This window comes from Gymnoscopelus microlampas (genome assembly GCF_963454915.1).
Source record: "Gymnoscopelus microlampas genome assembly, chromosome: 15".
Classification (NCBI taxonomy): domain Eukaryota; kingdom Metazoa; phylum Chordata; class Actinopteri; order Myctophiformes; family Myctophidae; genus Gymnoscopelus; species Gymnoscopelus microlampas.
Window position 1 is genome coordinate 43,157,212 of NC_139952.1, and position 13,173 is coordinate 43,170,384.

Consider the following 13,173-nt stretch of genomic DNA (forward strand, 5'->3'; position numbering starts at 1 on the left):
ATTCAGAAAAAGGTGTGAAAATACAGAGGGGGGAAAAGGAAGAAAAAAAGCATTTTGCTTCACATTAAATACAATACATTCAACTATCCATTTAATGCATAGATTATTTAAAAGAAATACCCAAAACATTATTTTGAAAACATCGTGATAATACTTTCTCACTCGGTAATAAAACAAAGCATGTCTCTTTTTAAAAAACACCAACTAAAAACAACAAAACATTCCTGGTAACCTGTATTTAACTTACAAAGGCTCAGACATGAATTATACTGTACATTGATACATTAATACATTCTATAAATTCATCAACCTCTCAGGCATAAAAAAACATATTTCATAAACAAAATAAAGCTTTTTTTCCCAGCTTCTTGGAGGTAAAACGTCAGTGAAACATAAATAACTGGGTCGTTGCTGAAAGCAACATGGCTGACAACAAATTAAGAGACATTATGTCATTTAAAAAAAGGTAAAGAAACAAACACTATGTCATTGTGAGGCTGACATTGTGCAAGGATCCACAGAGGTTATAGGGTCAGAGGAATCGCAACGACAAGTACCAGTGTTAGATAAGAGGAGAGTAAACTAAACTAAACAACAGAAGTAGAGCCTACAATTTAACCCATAAAGACCCGGAAAGCATCTGTCATTTTCACCACTTCAACCATTATCTTATACTTTGGCTATTCAAAAATAGCAGATATACAAGCTCATAGCGCGGCACCGAGTGCCGCACTATGAGCTTGTAGATCTGCTAAAAAAAAATTATTGTGAAAATGTGAGCAAATCTTTGAGTGAACATTTGTGACTCAAATCTTTGCTTCTGGGGATTCTATAAATGTCTTCAAAATCCTAAATCCTTTTTTTTATAACGTATTTGTTGCTATAATATCAGTGGTTCTCAAAAATTATATGTATTTGGCCGTGGACCCCCCATATCAAAATGTTTTGTTCCAGGGACCCCCAGAAGTTGTTAACAGAGTTAAACATTTTCGCTTTAAAAAAATATACATATTCAAATATTTGCACACATTTTCACGATTAAAAAAAAAATAGCAGATCTACGAGCTATTTTTGAATAGCCAAATAAATCTAAAAATGACTCACGGATGCGTTCCCTGTCTTAAAGGGTTAAACTGTGGCTGGTGAACAGTAAATAGTACCAAAGCACCAGTGGGTGTTATAAGAGACACCGTTCCCCAGAACATTATTGCGGCCGCTGTCGCCTTTGCACGTCAAGCCAGCCTTCTGCAGTCAGATTGGTGGTATAGGTGCCTCCGAACATCACATCCTGTCCGGTCCCCTGCTGAGGGGGAGTCTGGATCGGGTACAATAGTGAGAACACAGAGTGCGGGTCTGAAGCTTGGGAAATACTACCTGCGGGCCCAGTTCCATATGGACATCCATGTGTTAAGTAAGAGTTCTGGGTCCCAGCTCCGGATGGATATCCGTGTGTGAAATAAGTGCTCTGGGCCCCAGTTACGGACGGATATCCATGTGGGAAATGTGGGTTCTGGGTGAGTTGACTGTAAGGATAAACTAGGGTGCCATAGCCTGCAGCTGGCAGGGATCCACTGGGGCTTACCGTTGATACGGTGGGCTGGTTGATGCTGTAATCAGAACCAGTAAACTGCTGGCTAGTGGGGTTCGGGTTCACCACGGTGATGGGACTGCCCATGTATGGACCGACCCCGATGTTAAAAGGAGAGACCATGGTGTTATATATACTAGCCTGCAGTGCTTGAGCAGTGTTTGGATCAATGACTGTGGCTGTGGTGGCTGTGGTGACTGTGGCTGTAGAACCCTGGGCATTACCGATGCCCAGATTACTGAGATTACAGTACAACTGAGTGGCCTGGTCTCCCCGGGGCTGTAGCTCAGTGGAGCTGACGGCCCTGGCTGCAGGTGGGTTGGAGGTGACATGACCGTCTTCACCTGCTGGGTTGGCTGCTCTGTGGTGGCTTTCCAGAGACTGGTCATCATCACCGATGACGTTGGTAGCTCTTCTTCCTGGCGTGAACTGCCGGTTCTCGTAGTTCCAGACGTCATCGTCTGCAGGCTTCGGGGCCGCACGTTTGCACGAGTTGCGCAAGTTGACATTTGAGTCCAATTGCATCCTGGGCTTCACGCGACCCACAATGGCATTTTCAGAGCTTTCTTGACTGGTAGAGGCATCCTTCCCTGATTGGTTGGCTCGCACCAAAGATGCAAAGTGTTGAAACTTGTTCACTTCGACGATGGATGTTATCGGTTCACTAGAGGGCAGACCTTTGTTGGCTGGAGGGGACAGGGGAACAGCGGTCACAGAGGTCAACATCAGCGGTGGCGAGGCTTGTTTAGCATCGGACAGGGTGGACTGAAGGACGGGCTGTGAAGAAGAATCTATGAACCAAGGTGTGGTTGACGGCTCAGTAGATGCAGCTGAGGCTGGCTTTGTTGGAGGGCAATCAAGGTTGAAGTTAGAGGAAACTAAGGTTTTAAGTGACTTCAAGACCAGCTCCAATTTTTGCTCAGGCAGCATTTGTAAAGCCTCACAGTGCTGCACTAATTGAGAAACCACAGTTGTAGGGACCGGTGTGGTTTCTACTTTCACTCGGGCCTCTTGGTTTTGGGGAGAGGGGCACTGGCTGGCAGGCGCCGAGACGCTTGAATACAGATTTGAAGGGCCGTCACACGTGCCACCACCATGGGGTGAATTCGAAATTCTTCTCCGTTTGACCGTCCCCGCATCTCCAAACGATGACACACAATCCAAACCATGTTTCAATGGTTTTCTCATTTCTGGGGAGACAAAAAAAAAAGAGAAATATGTTAGGATATATTTTAAAACGAAAGGAGGAAGCAGCTGCTTGATGAAGACCTGAGAGGGTCGACGGACGTTTGGTCAATCTGATTGTCTTGCTCTAAATGAGAAAATACGATTTTCATTGAAGACGGAGTGCCTAGGATTTCCTTTTATTCTGCAGTCTGCAGTGGTGGAAAGTAATTAAGTACATTTACTTAAGTACTGTACTGTACTTAATATTTATTTATTTCCAATTTCCAATACTTTTACTTCTACTCCACTACATAGAGGCAAATATTTAACTTTTTTCTCCACTACAATTATTTGAAAACTTTAGTTACTAGATACTTTGAAGATTTTGATTACTATTACAAAACATACATTAACCACTTCAGCCCTACATATATTTCGGCCGTTTGAAAATAGCCGATCTACAAGCTCACAATGCGCCACGACTTCTTTTTTTGTTGTGAGCTTGTAGATCTACATTGTGAGCTTGTAGATCTGCTATTTTCAAAAGATATTTATACATTTGAAAACTTGAAATGGGACATTCTGCATAATGAGTACTTTTACTTTTGGTACTTTAAGTATATTGCAGTATATCTATATTGCAGTATTGATACTTTTACTTAAGTTTAAAAAAATAGTACTTTTTCCACGGCAGTCTGTACCACTGGGGAAACAAAGCATCACTTCTTGGACTTGTTGTCATGGTCACACCCTAACATATTCATTACACAAGCCTGTTACTTCCATACAGCTACTAGTGGGGGGATTGCAGCTTTATCAGTGAGACCTTGTGTTTATCTTCCCTGAAAACAGATGGCCTGCAGGCTCATTCATCTGTTTGACTCTGTGAGCTGAACAGAACATCACCACAGGAGTTCCTGTTGACAGATAAGGGGTCAATCTACATCTTTGAGTAAACTGGAGGGTTAGATTAAAAGACTGTGTTTTGGCCTGTAGAAGCAGCATTGCATTCTTTTTGTTCATGCTACATCTTGTGACACCTCCACTCATTGTTATATAATCCATTTAGACCTGGAACCCCATTACGTAACTAACTAACCTTTCAAGCCGGGAACACTTTTTGGGGTTCTTGTTGCTATGTACAGTACTAGAGGTGCGGGTCGCTACGCGACCCTTCCGTCTAGTCGCTGGCGCGAGGCTCTCGTGTAGTAGGCTGTAGACGTTTTCGACACGCAAACCAAAAGCGAGAGCAACAGCAGTGTTTGTTTCGAGACGCAAACCGAAAACGAAAGCAAACTGAGAGACGGACACATTTCACCCGTTCATCTATCTATCTATTCACACAGGTTCTTGCAGGACCAGAATGTGCGGCACAGATTGATGAAGCAGGTTTCATATTCAACATTCTATTAGTTGGGAGTAATGTTGACCTCACACACACCTGTTATGTTTGAGCTGTGAGCGTTCAGGGTCGTGAGAGGCTCTGGAACCGGCTCAGTCTTCACGATGGCCACGCTGATCGGAGTCGCCTCAGTCAGACCTTTTTTCAAATGCTTGTTGTCCGCCGCTTCTAAATTTGGGCAAACGATAACATTATCAACTTCAGTGGTCACTAGCTGGGACATATCTATATTTGTATTTTGTGTGTGATGTTTGTCCGTCTTGTATGCATCTCTGCTCTTGTCTGCCTCTCATTCTAAACATTGTTTTAGTGGAACATAAAGCTTGTCTGTGGATGGGAGAGGTTCTCACCTGTGTTGATTTCGTTGACTAAAACCATGACGAAAAATGTTCGTCGACTACCTTTTTTCACTGACGAAAACTAAATAAAAACTAAGCTACGATGACTAAAACTAAGACTAAATATATTGACAATTTCGTCAACAAATAAAAACTAGACTAAAATGTTAGAGAGGGACTAGTGGAGAAGAGATCCAGTAGAACTAAAAGACAAGTCATTTTATGTTTGGTTACGCTCGGCTGTTGCACTGTGAAAATAAGTGCAAAATAAGTGCATCACAACGCGTCGCCCTGAGCTTGTAGATCGGCTATTTGCAGCCTGTAACCAAGTGTAAAATCAGCCATTACGACGCCATCAAGGCACCGCCAAAATACATTTTAGTCGACTAAATCGACTGTAGATTTAGTCGACCATAATCTTAGGATATTTAGTCGACGAAACTAGACAAAACCTAAACATTTCAGATGAAAAAAAAATACTAAAAACTAAATGGAATTTGATTCAAAAGACTATGACTAAAACTAAATAAAAAATTGCTGTCAAAATCAACCTGACACATATCTGTATTTGTATTTTGTGTGATGTTTGTCCTTGTATGCATCTCTGCTCTTGCCTGCATCTCATTCTAACATTGTTTTAGTGGAACATAAAGCTTGTCTGTAGATGGTAGAGGTTCTCACCTGGTGGTTGTTGGGCGGCAGGTGGACAGGAGGTCAGATGCTGTTGTCTCCAGATGTCCTCCAGTATGTGGATGCCTACAGACAACAATCAAACCACTACAGTTACAACACCACACATTAGAGGACCATAGCTGTGAATAGACATGGATGTATGTACTGTAATGACACCGTTATGATTCATGATGAAAAGATGAAGAACTGCTGTATACCTTCACTGAATGGAGCCACTCTGACTCGATGGTATGAGTCCTTGTCAAGCAGTCGAACCTTGACCAGAGAAAACATTACAATAGGTAAGATCAGTGTTGGAAAAGGTAGCAATACCACAATAAGAAAAATACTCAAGTAAAAGGCCTGTAAAAGGCCTGTAAAAGGCCTGTGTTCAAAATTATACTTGAGTAAAAGTACAAAAGTATTGGCATCAACATATACTTAAAGTACCAAAAGTAAAAGTACAAAAATATTTGAAAATACTTGGTTGCATGCTGAAAATAGCCGATCTACAAGCTCACGAGGTTCTACAAGCAGATCTGCAGATCTGCTTGTAGATCTGCAAAAACAAAATGATTTGTCTTTTAGTTTTACTGGATCTCTTCTCCACTAGTCACTAACATTTTAGTCTAGTTTTTATACGTTGATGAAATTGTCAATATATTTAGTCTTAGTTTTAGTCATCATAGCTTTTTCGTCAGTGGAAAAAGGTAGTCGACCAACATTTTTCGTCATGGTTTCAGTCGAAGAAATCAACACCGATTTGTGACCTCTCAGAGTTATGGTGGTCCTTGAAATAAAAAAAAGGTTTGAGAACCACTAGTATTGTAATTGAATAGCAGGCGTGATAAAAGTCCACATAACCAGCTCTGACAGTGTGATAAAACTGATAAACCACGGAAGCGGTTCCAAATGTGACGGAACCGATTCCATTTATTTTTTTCAATGTTGATCCGGTTCCTTCGTTTCCTCCAGGTTCCGGATCCCAACCCTACCCACAGCAGAGGTTAACTTCATGGTATACCATGACGATCCAACTGGTTACCTCAGCATCCCTTTGTAAAAAATGTTCCCGTTCGGCGACCATGTTGACGGTCATCTCAAAGCCTTTGATCTTCTGTTCCTCGCTCAAGTTCTCCACGTTCCAGATTCCAGCCATTAAACTGGGGGACTCCTTCCACTACAAGCACAAACATACAGAACCATTAAACTGGGGGACTCCTTCCACTACAAACACAGACATACAGAGCCATTAAACTGGGGGACTCCTTCCACTACAAACACAAACATACAGAACCATTAAACTGGGGGACTCCTTCCACTACAAACACAGACATGCAGAAGACATTTCAAACTGTAGCTCAACACCACCACTGCTATATTTGGATATTAAAAATAAGGTTAATTTGCATGACGTTAGGGTTAGGGTGGGGCCGCGAATGCTTTTAAGATTTTCAAGTAGGCCATGATCCAGAAAAGGTTGAGAACCACATCATACACGTACGTATCTGACTGCAGACATCTTTTTTTTTTTCAATTTGACCCAAAGACCAAGGAGATATGATTTTTCGAAGATTTAAACTCCCATCCACTTCCTTGTTAACTTAAAAATTCTGTATCTCAGCTCCTGAGTACTTTTTTTTTTTCATTGAACAAGTCTGGCAGTCAACTGTAGAAAATACATAAATAATTCTGGCAGCCAATGTGTTAACTGCATATAGCAACATCATTTTTTTCAGAAAACTATTTTGATTTTGAAGGCATTAGAATCGGGCCTCAGGCGTAAAAGGGCTAAGGCAGAAGACACAATTACAATTAAACTATTTGGTCATGGGGAGACAGGTTAATGTTACAGCATGGCACAATTATAAGAGTCACTCGGTTTGGTTAGTAAAAATGATAATAAGTGAGAGGTGCCAGAGGCTACTGACCATATACTTGCGCTGGTGATCGATGCTGATCACGTGATTACAGACGTGATTGATCTGGACTTGCTGTTGGCAGCAACGACACATGTAGAATGGAGAGAGTCTCTGACCCTTAGATATCTCACATTGACACTCCACTATTAATGGCAGACCTGAAAGAAAATAACACACACACACACACACACACACACACACACACACACACACACACACACACACACACACACACACACACACACACACACCCACACCCACACACACACACACACACACAATAAATCATTTTAAAATAGTTCAAGCAGCCGATCTACATCGATACGTTGTGAGCTTGTAGATCGGCTATTTTTCAAAATAGTAAAACGATGGCAAAAAAGTTTAAGGATAAGGCAGCGCGCAAGATAGGGCCCTGTATACTGCAGAACTTCTCCAACAAAGAGGACAAATTATGGGATCCACTGCCGTTGCTGGATATTTTCATCCAGCAATATTTGGATTCCATGTGGGAAAGAGACTTTAGACTGGAGTCAATGTCAGTGGCAATTTCTATGACTTTAAACTTGAGCCATTAACATTTTTCACTCAAACGTGAACATCATCATGTATGACTTTAGGCCTTTTCGTTGTTATACCTTTAAAAACGTAAAAGCATCTGTGTCATTTTAGATGTTGCTATGTACTGTATATGGCAACAGGAATTTTGTTTATTTTCTTAAAAGATAAATGATTTTCTGACTTTTGGGTTGTGCCTTAGGCCTTGATTTTGCTCAATGACTTGGAACGTATTCCAAGACTTCTGATGTGATTCTTACTTGATACTTGAGTCTAAAACACTTGGACTTGTTTAATCCTTGTTGACAGCCCTTGCAACCAAATCTCAACACAACAAAGGCCAAACAAACACTCACCTACGACTTTCTTTCGCTCGGCTTCTGACAGCTTCACGCTTAGGAAATGGGACACACGGCTTTTCCCTGTGAGGGACAGACAAAATTAACTTATAGATACAAACCTACACAGAAATTAAAACATAAAACTAAAAAAAAAAATATTAAAATAGATGGCGACTCAATCCACACATACCTGCTGAATTGCTTCGGGGCAGCGGTTGCAAAACAGGTTGCTGCCGGTGTCCGCTGGAGTCAAAGAACGGCCTTCTATCTGGACATCCCAGTGGCTTCTGTGCTTCCTCTAGTTTGATGCTTCTTCTCTCCCTCTGTGCTGGGTTCTGCGGTTGTATACCAGGGTCGTGGGGTGCTTTCTGACTTGTACCAGAGTACTGAGGAGGACATGGTTGTATGCCACTATCCCGAGGAGCCTCCTGCCATTCCGTGGAATCCTGAGAACCCCCTTGCTGCCACCGTCCATCACAGCTCTGTGGGCTTTCAGAACGGATGTCGTGGGATAAGGTGTGCAGTGGTGGGGACTCTGAGCCAGGGGCCAAACGATCTGGTCTTTGACTCGTTTCATTACCTATGGGTGGAAGGGAAGGGACGGAAGTGAAGGTTGGTGGATGAGTGCAAATAAACGATGATGGGAAACAGATGGATATGAGAAACTGAAAACAGGATGATATGAGCTTAAAACTAACAAAGACATCATCGTTTTGGCAAAGGATAGACCCCTTTGGGGGTTGGTCAACAAAGTATATAGGGTTTAAGTGGTTAGGTACTTATTTAGGTTTTGGCTCCACTGAATGAAAAACGAAGATAGTAAATAGTGGACACCATTAGCAATATTTTATAGAACAGTGGTTCTCAACCTGTGGGTCGGGACCCCCAGGGGTGTCCCCACATGATTTTTTTGGGGGTCCCGAGATGACAGTGAAGTGACAATTTAAGGACTTTTAAGACATTTTTGATACCTCAAAAAAAATGAAAGAAAAGAAAAAAGACAATTTCTGCATCAAAAGTAATCAACAAACTATACAATAAAAACTGGTCAAACATTGGCCAAATAATATAAGAAAGAGGCAAACATTTGGAAAATAGCTGATCTACAAGCTTACAAGCTTGTAGATCAGCTATTTTCACAATATTTATCTGTGGAATCGAGTTGAACTAAATTGAATGTCTCATCCCCTACAATTCCAAGTGTTTGGGGGGTCCCCAGTTCAAATATAATTTGTTTGGGGGGGTCACAGCCTGAAAAGGTTGAAAACCGCTGTTATAGAGAACCGCAGACTGTTGAAAATACCACTCTAATATTTTGTACATTCATTTGCCTGCAACAAACTGACTTATTGTCTTGGTCTGTGCCAGGCTGAATTCAGCTTTTTACAAAGTAAAAAATACCTCAAAATTATACAGTACTTGAGTAACTGTACTTAGTTACTTTACACCACTGGTGTGCTGGTACGTTTACATCAGGGTGATTGTGAAGGTGAAACAGTGAGGATGGTTGGTACATTTACCATCAGGGTGATGTGAAGGTTCGTGCTGATCCAGGAAGGCTTCAAGCGTATCCAGGGCTAAAGGAGAAAGACCACAATCATGTGCAAATAAAAAAAACACAGCTCTGTGCTAAACACGGTGTCTTACACCAAGGTTATTTATTATAGTTAACAACAGCTAAGACTACAACTAAAAAGTAAGAGAACTATTTAGTTTACTGTCTAAATACTAAAAGAAAAAAAATCCTGTTTATTTCCTGCAGTGAAAAAGCCATATCTCTGCTAGGTCTCCGTTCCTCCTGCTTTACGGCAAAACAAGCCTCATTGAAACGGCCATAGGATAGCGACCGGTTAAAACAAAAAATTCTCTACTACGACACCCGCGTGCATCATTTTTCAAAGGTACAGTAATATCGCCGCTTTTGCTGGCAGCAGTGGCACACTATTACACTATTGATCTGGCAGTCAAAGAGTTAAATGTCTCACACTAGCCACTTTCAACGTGGTGTCCCCAATTTTGGGCTTGTCATTTGGCTTGTCGAAATTGATTGAAAATAGCAGATCAACAAGATGGTGTCACCATGCAGGGTTTTTACCTTCTGGTACTTCTGCTTTAGTCAGCTCTTTGTACTCTCTTTCACCATTCATTGTCACCGATTTTTGAGATTCTCAGGGTTCACACATTTTTTTCAAAACCTTTCCATTACTTTTCCAAAGTATTTTACCCCATTTCCAGGACTATAGAAATCATACAGTGCAATAATGAGACTCTTAAACCAGTGTGCCATCAATGCCCCAAGACAGACTCGAGTGAAGGTGTCACGTGACAAAAAGAACAGATCTACAAGATAACAACTTATCAAGTAGCACTGCATTTTACCACATTTTACCCATCTTTCACGCAATGTTAGACAAAACTATATATTTTGTTGCTGTCGGGCAGAAACCTCTTATCTCCGTAGTTTAACTTTTTGTGTTTTTTTCGTAAATCATACAGCATCACACAAAAGCATCAAAAGTAGCAGATCTGCAAGCTCGAAACGCGGCGCGAAGCGACGCGTTTCGAGCTTGTAGATCTGCTACTACTAGCAGTAGATCTGCTACTTTTGCCATTTTAGAATTTAAATCTTGAAAAGTAACAGTTTTGGACATATGAGGTTTCCATCCGACAGAGACGATAGCCAAAGATTTTCCAAAACATTTGATTAATTCTTTTTACCTTTTACAGGCCTGGAAAACTGTTTTTCTCATTTCAAAATATTTCCAGTTATTTCATGACCGTGGGAACCCTGGATTCTAAAAGATTTTAACATTTGTGAACAACCTTGCCAATAATGACATGCCCAAGACATAGAGACACCAGTGTTAAAGTGGTTCAAATAATGAATACTGACCCACTGCAGGTTCATTTGTTGTGGATTCCGATTGCCTGGTGGATTCTAATGATTCTGAAGGGCTGCTCCCACAGGAAGATGCGGGAGGCACGGCTGTGATCAGAGAGATAAACGGCTGTGTGTCTCTCTTCTGTGTTCCATCGTCACTATTTGACCTCACATAGGTCTGTATATGGCCAATGTTGGAGCAATCTTCATTAGTTTGACAGGTAGTCGAGGTGGTGTGGGTTTTGGTGGCAGACAGAGATGTCTCTGTAACTTGTTGGCTGGTCGCCGTTTTCTGAGTGGTTTCTGATGTTTTGGAGACAACTTCATTGTTTGGGGTAGCAGCAGTAGCACAGGTCCGTGCGACAGTCGCACTGAATGTGGTGGCTCCTTTACCTGAAGTGCTTGTAGCTTTAGACGATGCTCCCGTAGATGAAGAGGGTTTGGAGATGGTTGCAGTGGATTTGGACATTTTGGCGATGGCTGGAGTTGTATTTGAGAAGGTTGCAGTAGGCTTGGACATGACTGTAGCGGGATGGCAGACTGTTGTACTTGATTTAGAGGTGGTCATGGACGTAGTACTTTTGGAGATGGCATGTTTTGCACTGGAGATGGTGGTAGCTTTACCTGAAGCCCTCGTAGCTTCAGAAGCAGCTCCAGTTATGAAGGCAGCGTCCATAGCTTCCCAGAGAGCTTCCTGAGATTCAGAGATGACTGGACATGTACTTGGTTTGGAGGTGATCATAGGTGTAGTAGGTTTAGAGATGGTTGCAAGCACATTGGAGGTTGTCCCAACGTGTTGGTTGGTTGCCGTTTTCGAAATGGATTGGGACGTTTTGGAGGCGGCTTTGTTTTTGGGGGTAGCTGCAGTACCACAGGCCTGTGCGACAGCTGGGCTGGAGGTGGTGACAGGTTTATCTGACGCACTTGTAGCTTTAGACGCATCTCCCGCAGATGTAGGTTTGGAGATGGTTGCAGTGGATTTGGAACGGTGTTCAAGTTTTGCGTTGAATGCAAGCCAGCTGGAGATTGGTTTGGAGGTGATCATAGACGTAGTAGGTTTATAGATGGTTGTGATAGATTTGGACAATTTGGAGATGTCTGGATTTGTATTTGAGAAGGTTGCAGCAGTAGGCTTGGACATGACTGTAGCGGAATGGCAGACGGTTGTACTTGGTTTAGAGGTGGTCGTAGATGTGGTACATTTGGAGATGGTGGTGGTGGATTCAGAGATGTGTGCAATGGGTTTGGAATTGGCTGTAGTTCTTGAGATGGCAGATGTTGCACTTGAGATGGTTGCAGCATGAGATGGGGCTGCAGGTTTGGATGTGGTAACAGTCGTTTTGGAACTGATGGCAAGTTTTGAGTTGGTTGCAAGCACATTGGAGGTTGTCCCAACTTGTTGGTTGGTTTTAATAGTAGCTGTAGGTTTCAGGTATTGGCTTGTGGACGATCCCATCACAGTCACCTTTAAAACAGCACACAATAGTATGTAAGTGATTATTTATTTAACATAGTTCAAATGGCTTAACACAAGTTAGAACATGATAACTATTCCCCTTGATTTCCAATACTGTAACAGCTCTTTCAGAATCCATGCAGAATGACATGCCATATAAATCTCCATATACAGTATGTACATAAAAGAGCCACAAACAGATGGACAAATACAGATATCTCCATATATGGGCATAAAAGGGATACAGACAGAGAGATTTATAAATATTTCTGGACAACCGACCAACTTCCAACTCAACACAATGCGCTCCCTCAGCGATACACACACCAAGTTTGACCAGTCAGACGGTTCTCTAGATACGCAGCCGACAGTCAGATATGCAGAGATCCCGCACATTTATTTTCTGGACAACTGCCGATCCGACCGTATTCCAACTCGGCACATCACTCCCTTATGTCGTGCCGAGTTTGAAGTCAATTAGTCAGACAGTTCTCAAGATACAGTATATGGGGGACAGACGGACAGACAGACAGACACAGAAGACACATTTGAATTGGAACTCCCTATTGGAACTCATTTAAGTTCTCAGGTGTACAATAATGACCCACTGCTATGCTGGGTTTTGGTTACCAGTTGATAATAGATGAAGGAAATAAATCACTGCTTATGTCCACAATTGACATGTTTTCTCTGCATTCTAACCTCAAAATATGGAATGGCCACCTTAAGGCCACAGAATATATCCCACAATGAATGTAAATCTTAAACTAAGCATCCTTGGTCACTATCAATAATGGTCACTGCTCTGTCTCCAGCAGCCAAGCAACCAGCAACTTATTTTGTTATGACAG

General features: G+C 41.9%; 1 protein-coding gene across 3 annotated transcripts in view; it reads right to left on the minus strand.

The window, feature by feature from the left end:
- Window positions 1-217: 217 nt before the first annotated feature.
- LOC311062162 (uncharacterized protein) overlaps window positions 218-13,173 on the minus strand; it is a 112,304-nt gene continuing 99,348 nt past the window's right edge. For all 3 annotated transcript variants that reach the window (XM_084081000.1, XM_084081001.1, XM_084081002.1), the window contains 10 exons: window positions 10,879-12,331; window positions 9,506-9,562; window positions 8,176-8,565; window positions 8,001-8,066; window positions 7,099-7,247; window positions 6,213-6,347; window positions 5,386-5,443; window positions 5,177-5,251; window positions 4,197-4,325; window positions 218-2,778 (listed from right to left, as the gene is read on the minus strand). In XM_084081000.1, the coding sequence (XP_083937126.1) occupies window positions 1,205-2,778; window positions 4,197-4,325; window positions 5,177-5,251; window positions 5,386-5,443; window positions 6,213-6,347; window positions 7,099-7,247; window positions 8,001-8,066; window positions 8,176-8,565; window positions 9,506-9,562; window positions 10,879-12,331 (4,086 nt within the window). In that variant the 3' untranslated portion in view covers window positions 218-1,204. The remainder of the gene's footprint in view (window positions 2,779-4,196; window positions 4,326-5,176; window positions 5,252-5,385; window positions 5,444-6,212; window positions 6,348-7,098; window positions 7,248-8,000; window positions 8,067-8,175; window positions 8,566-9,505; window positions 9,563-10,878; window positions 12,332-13,173) is intronic.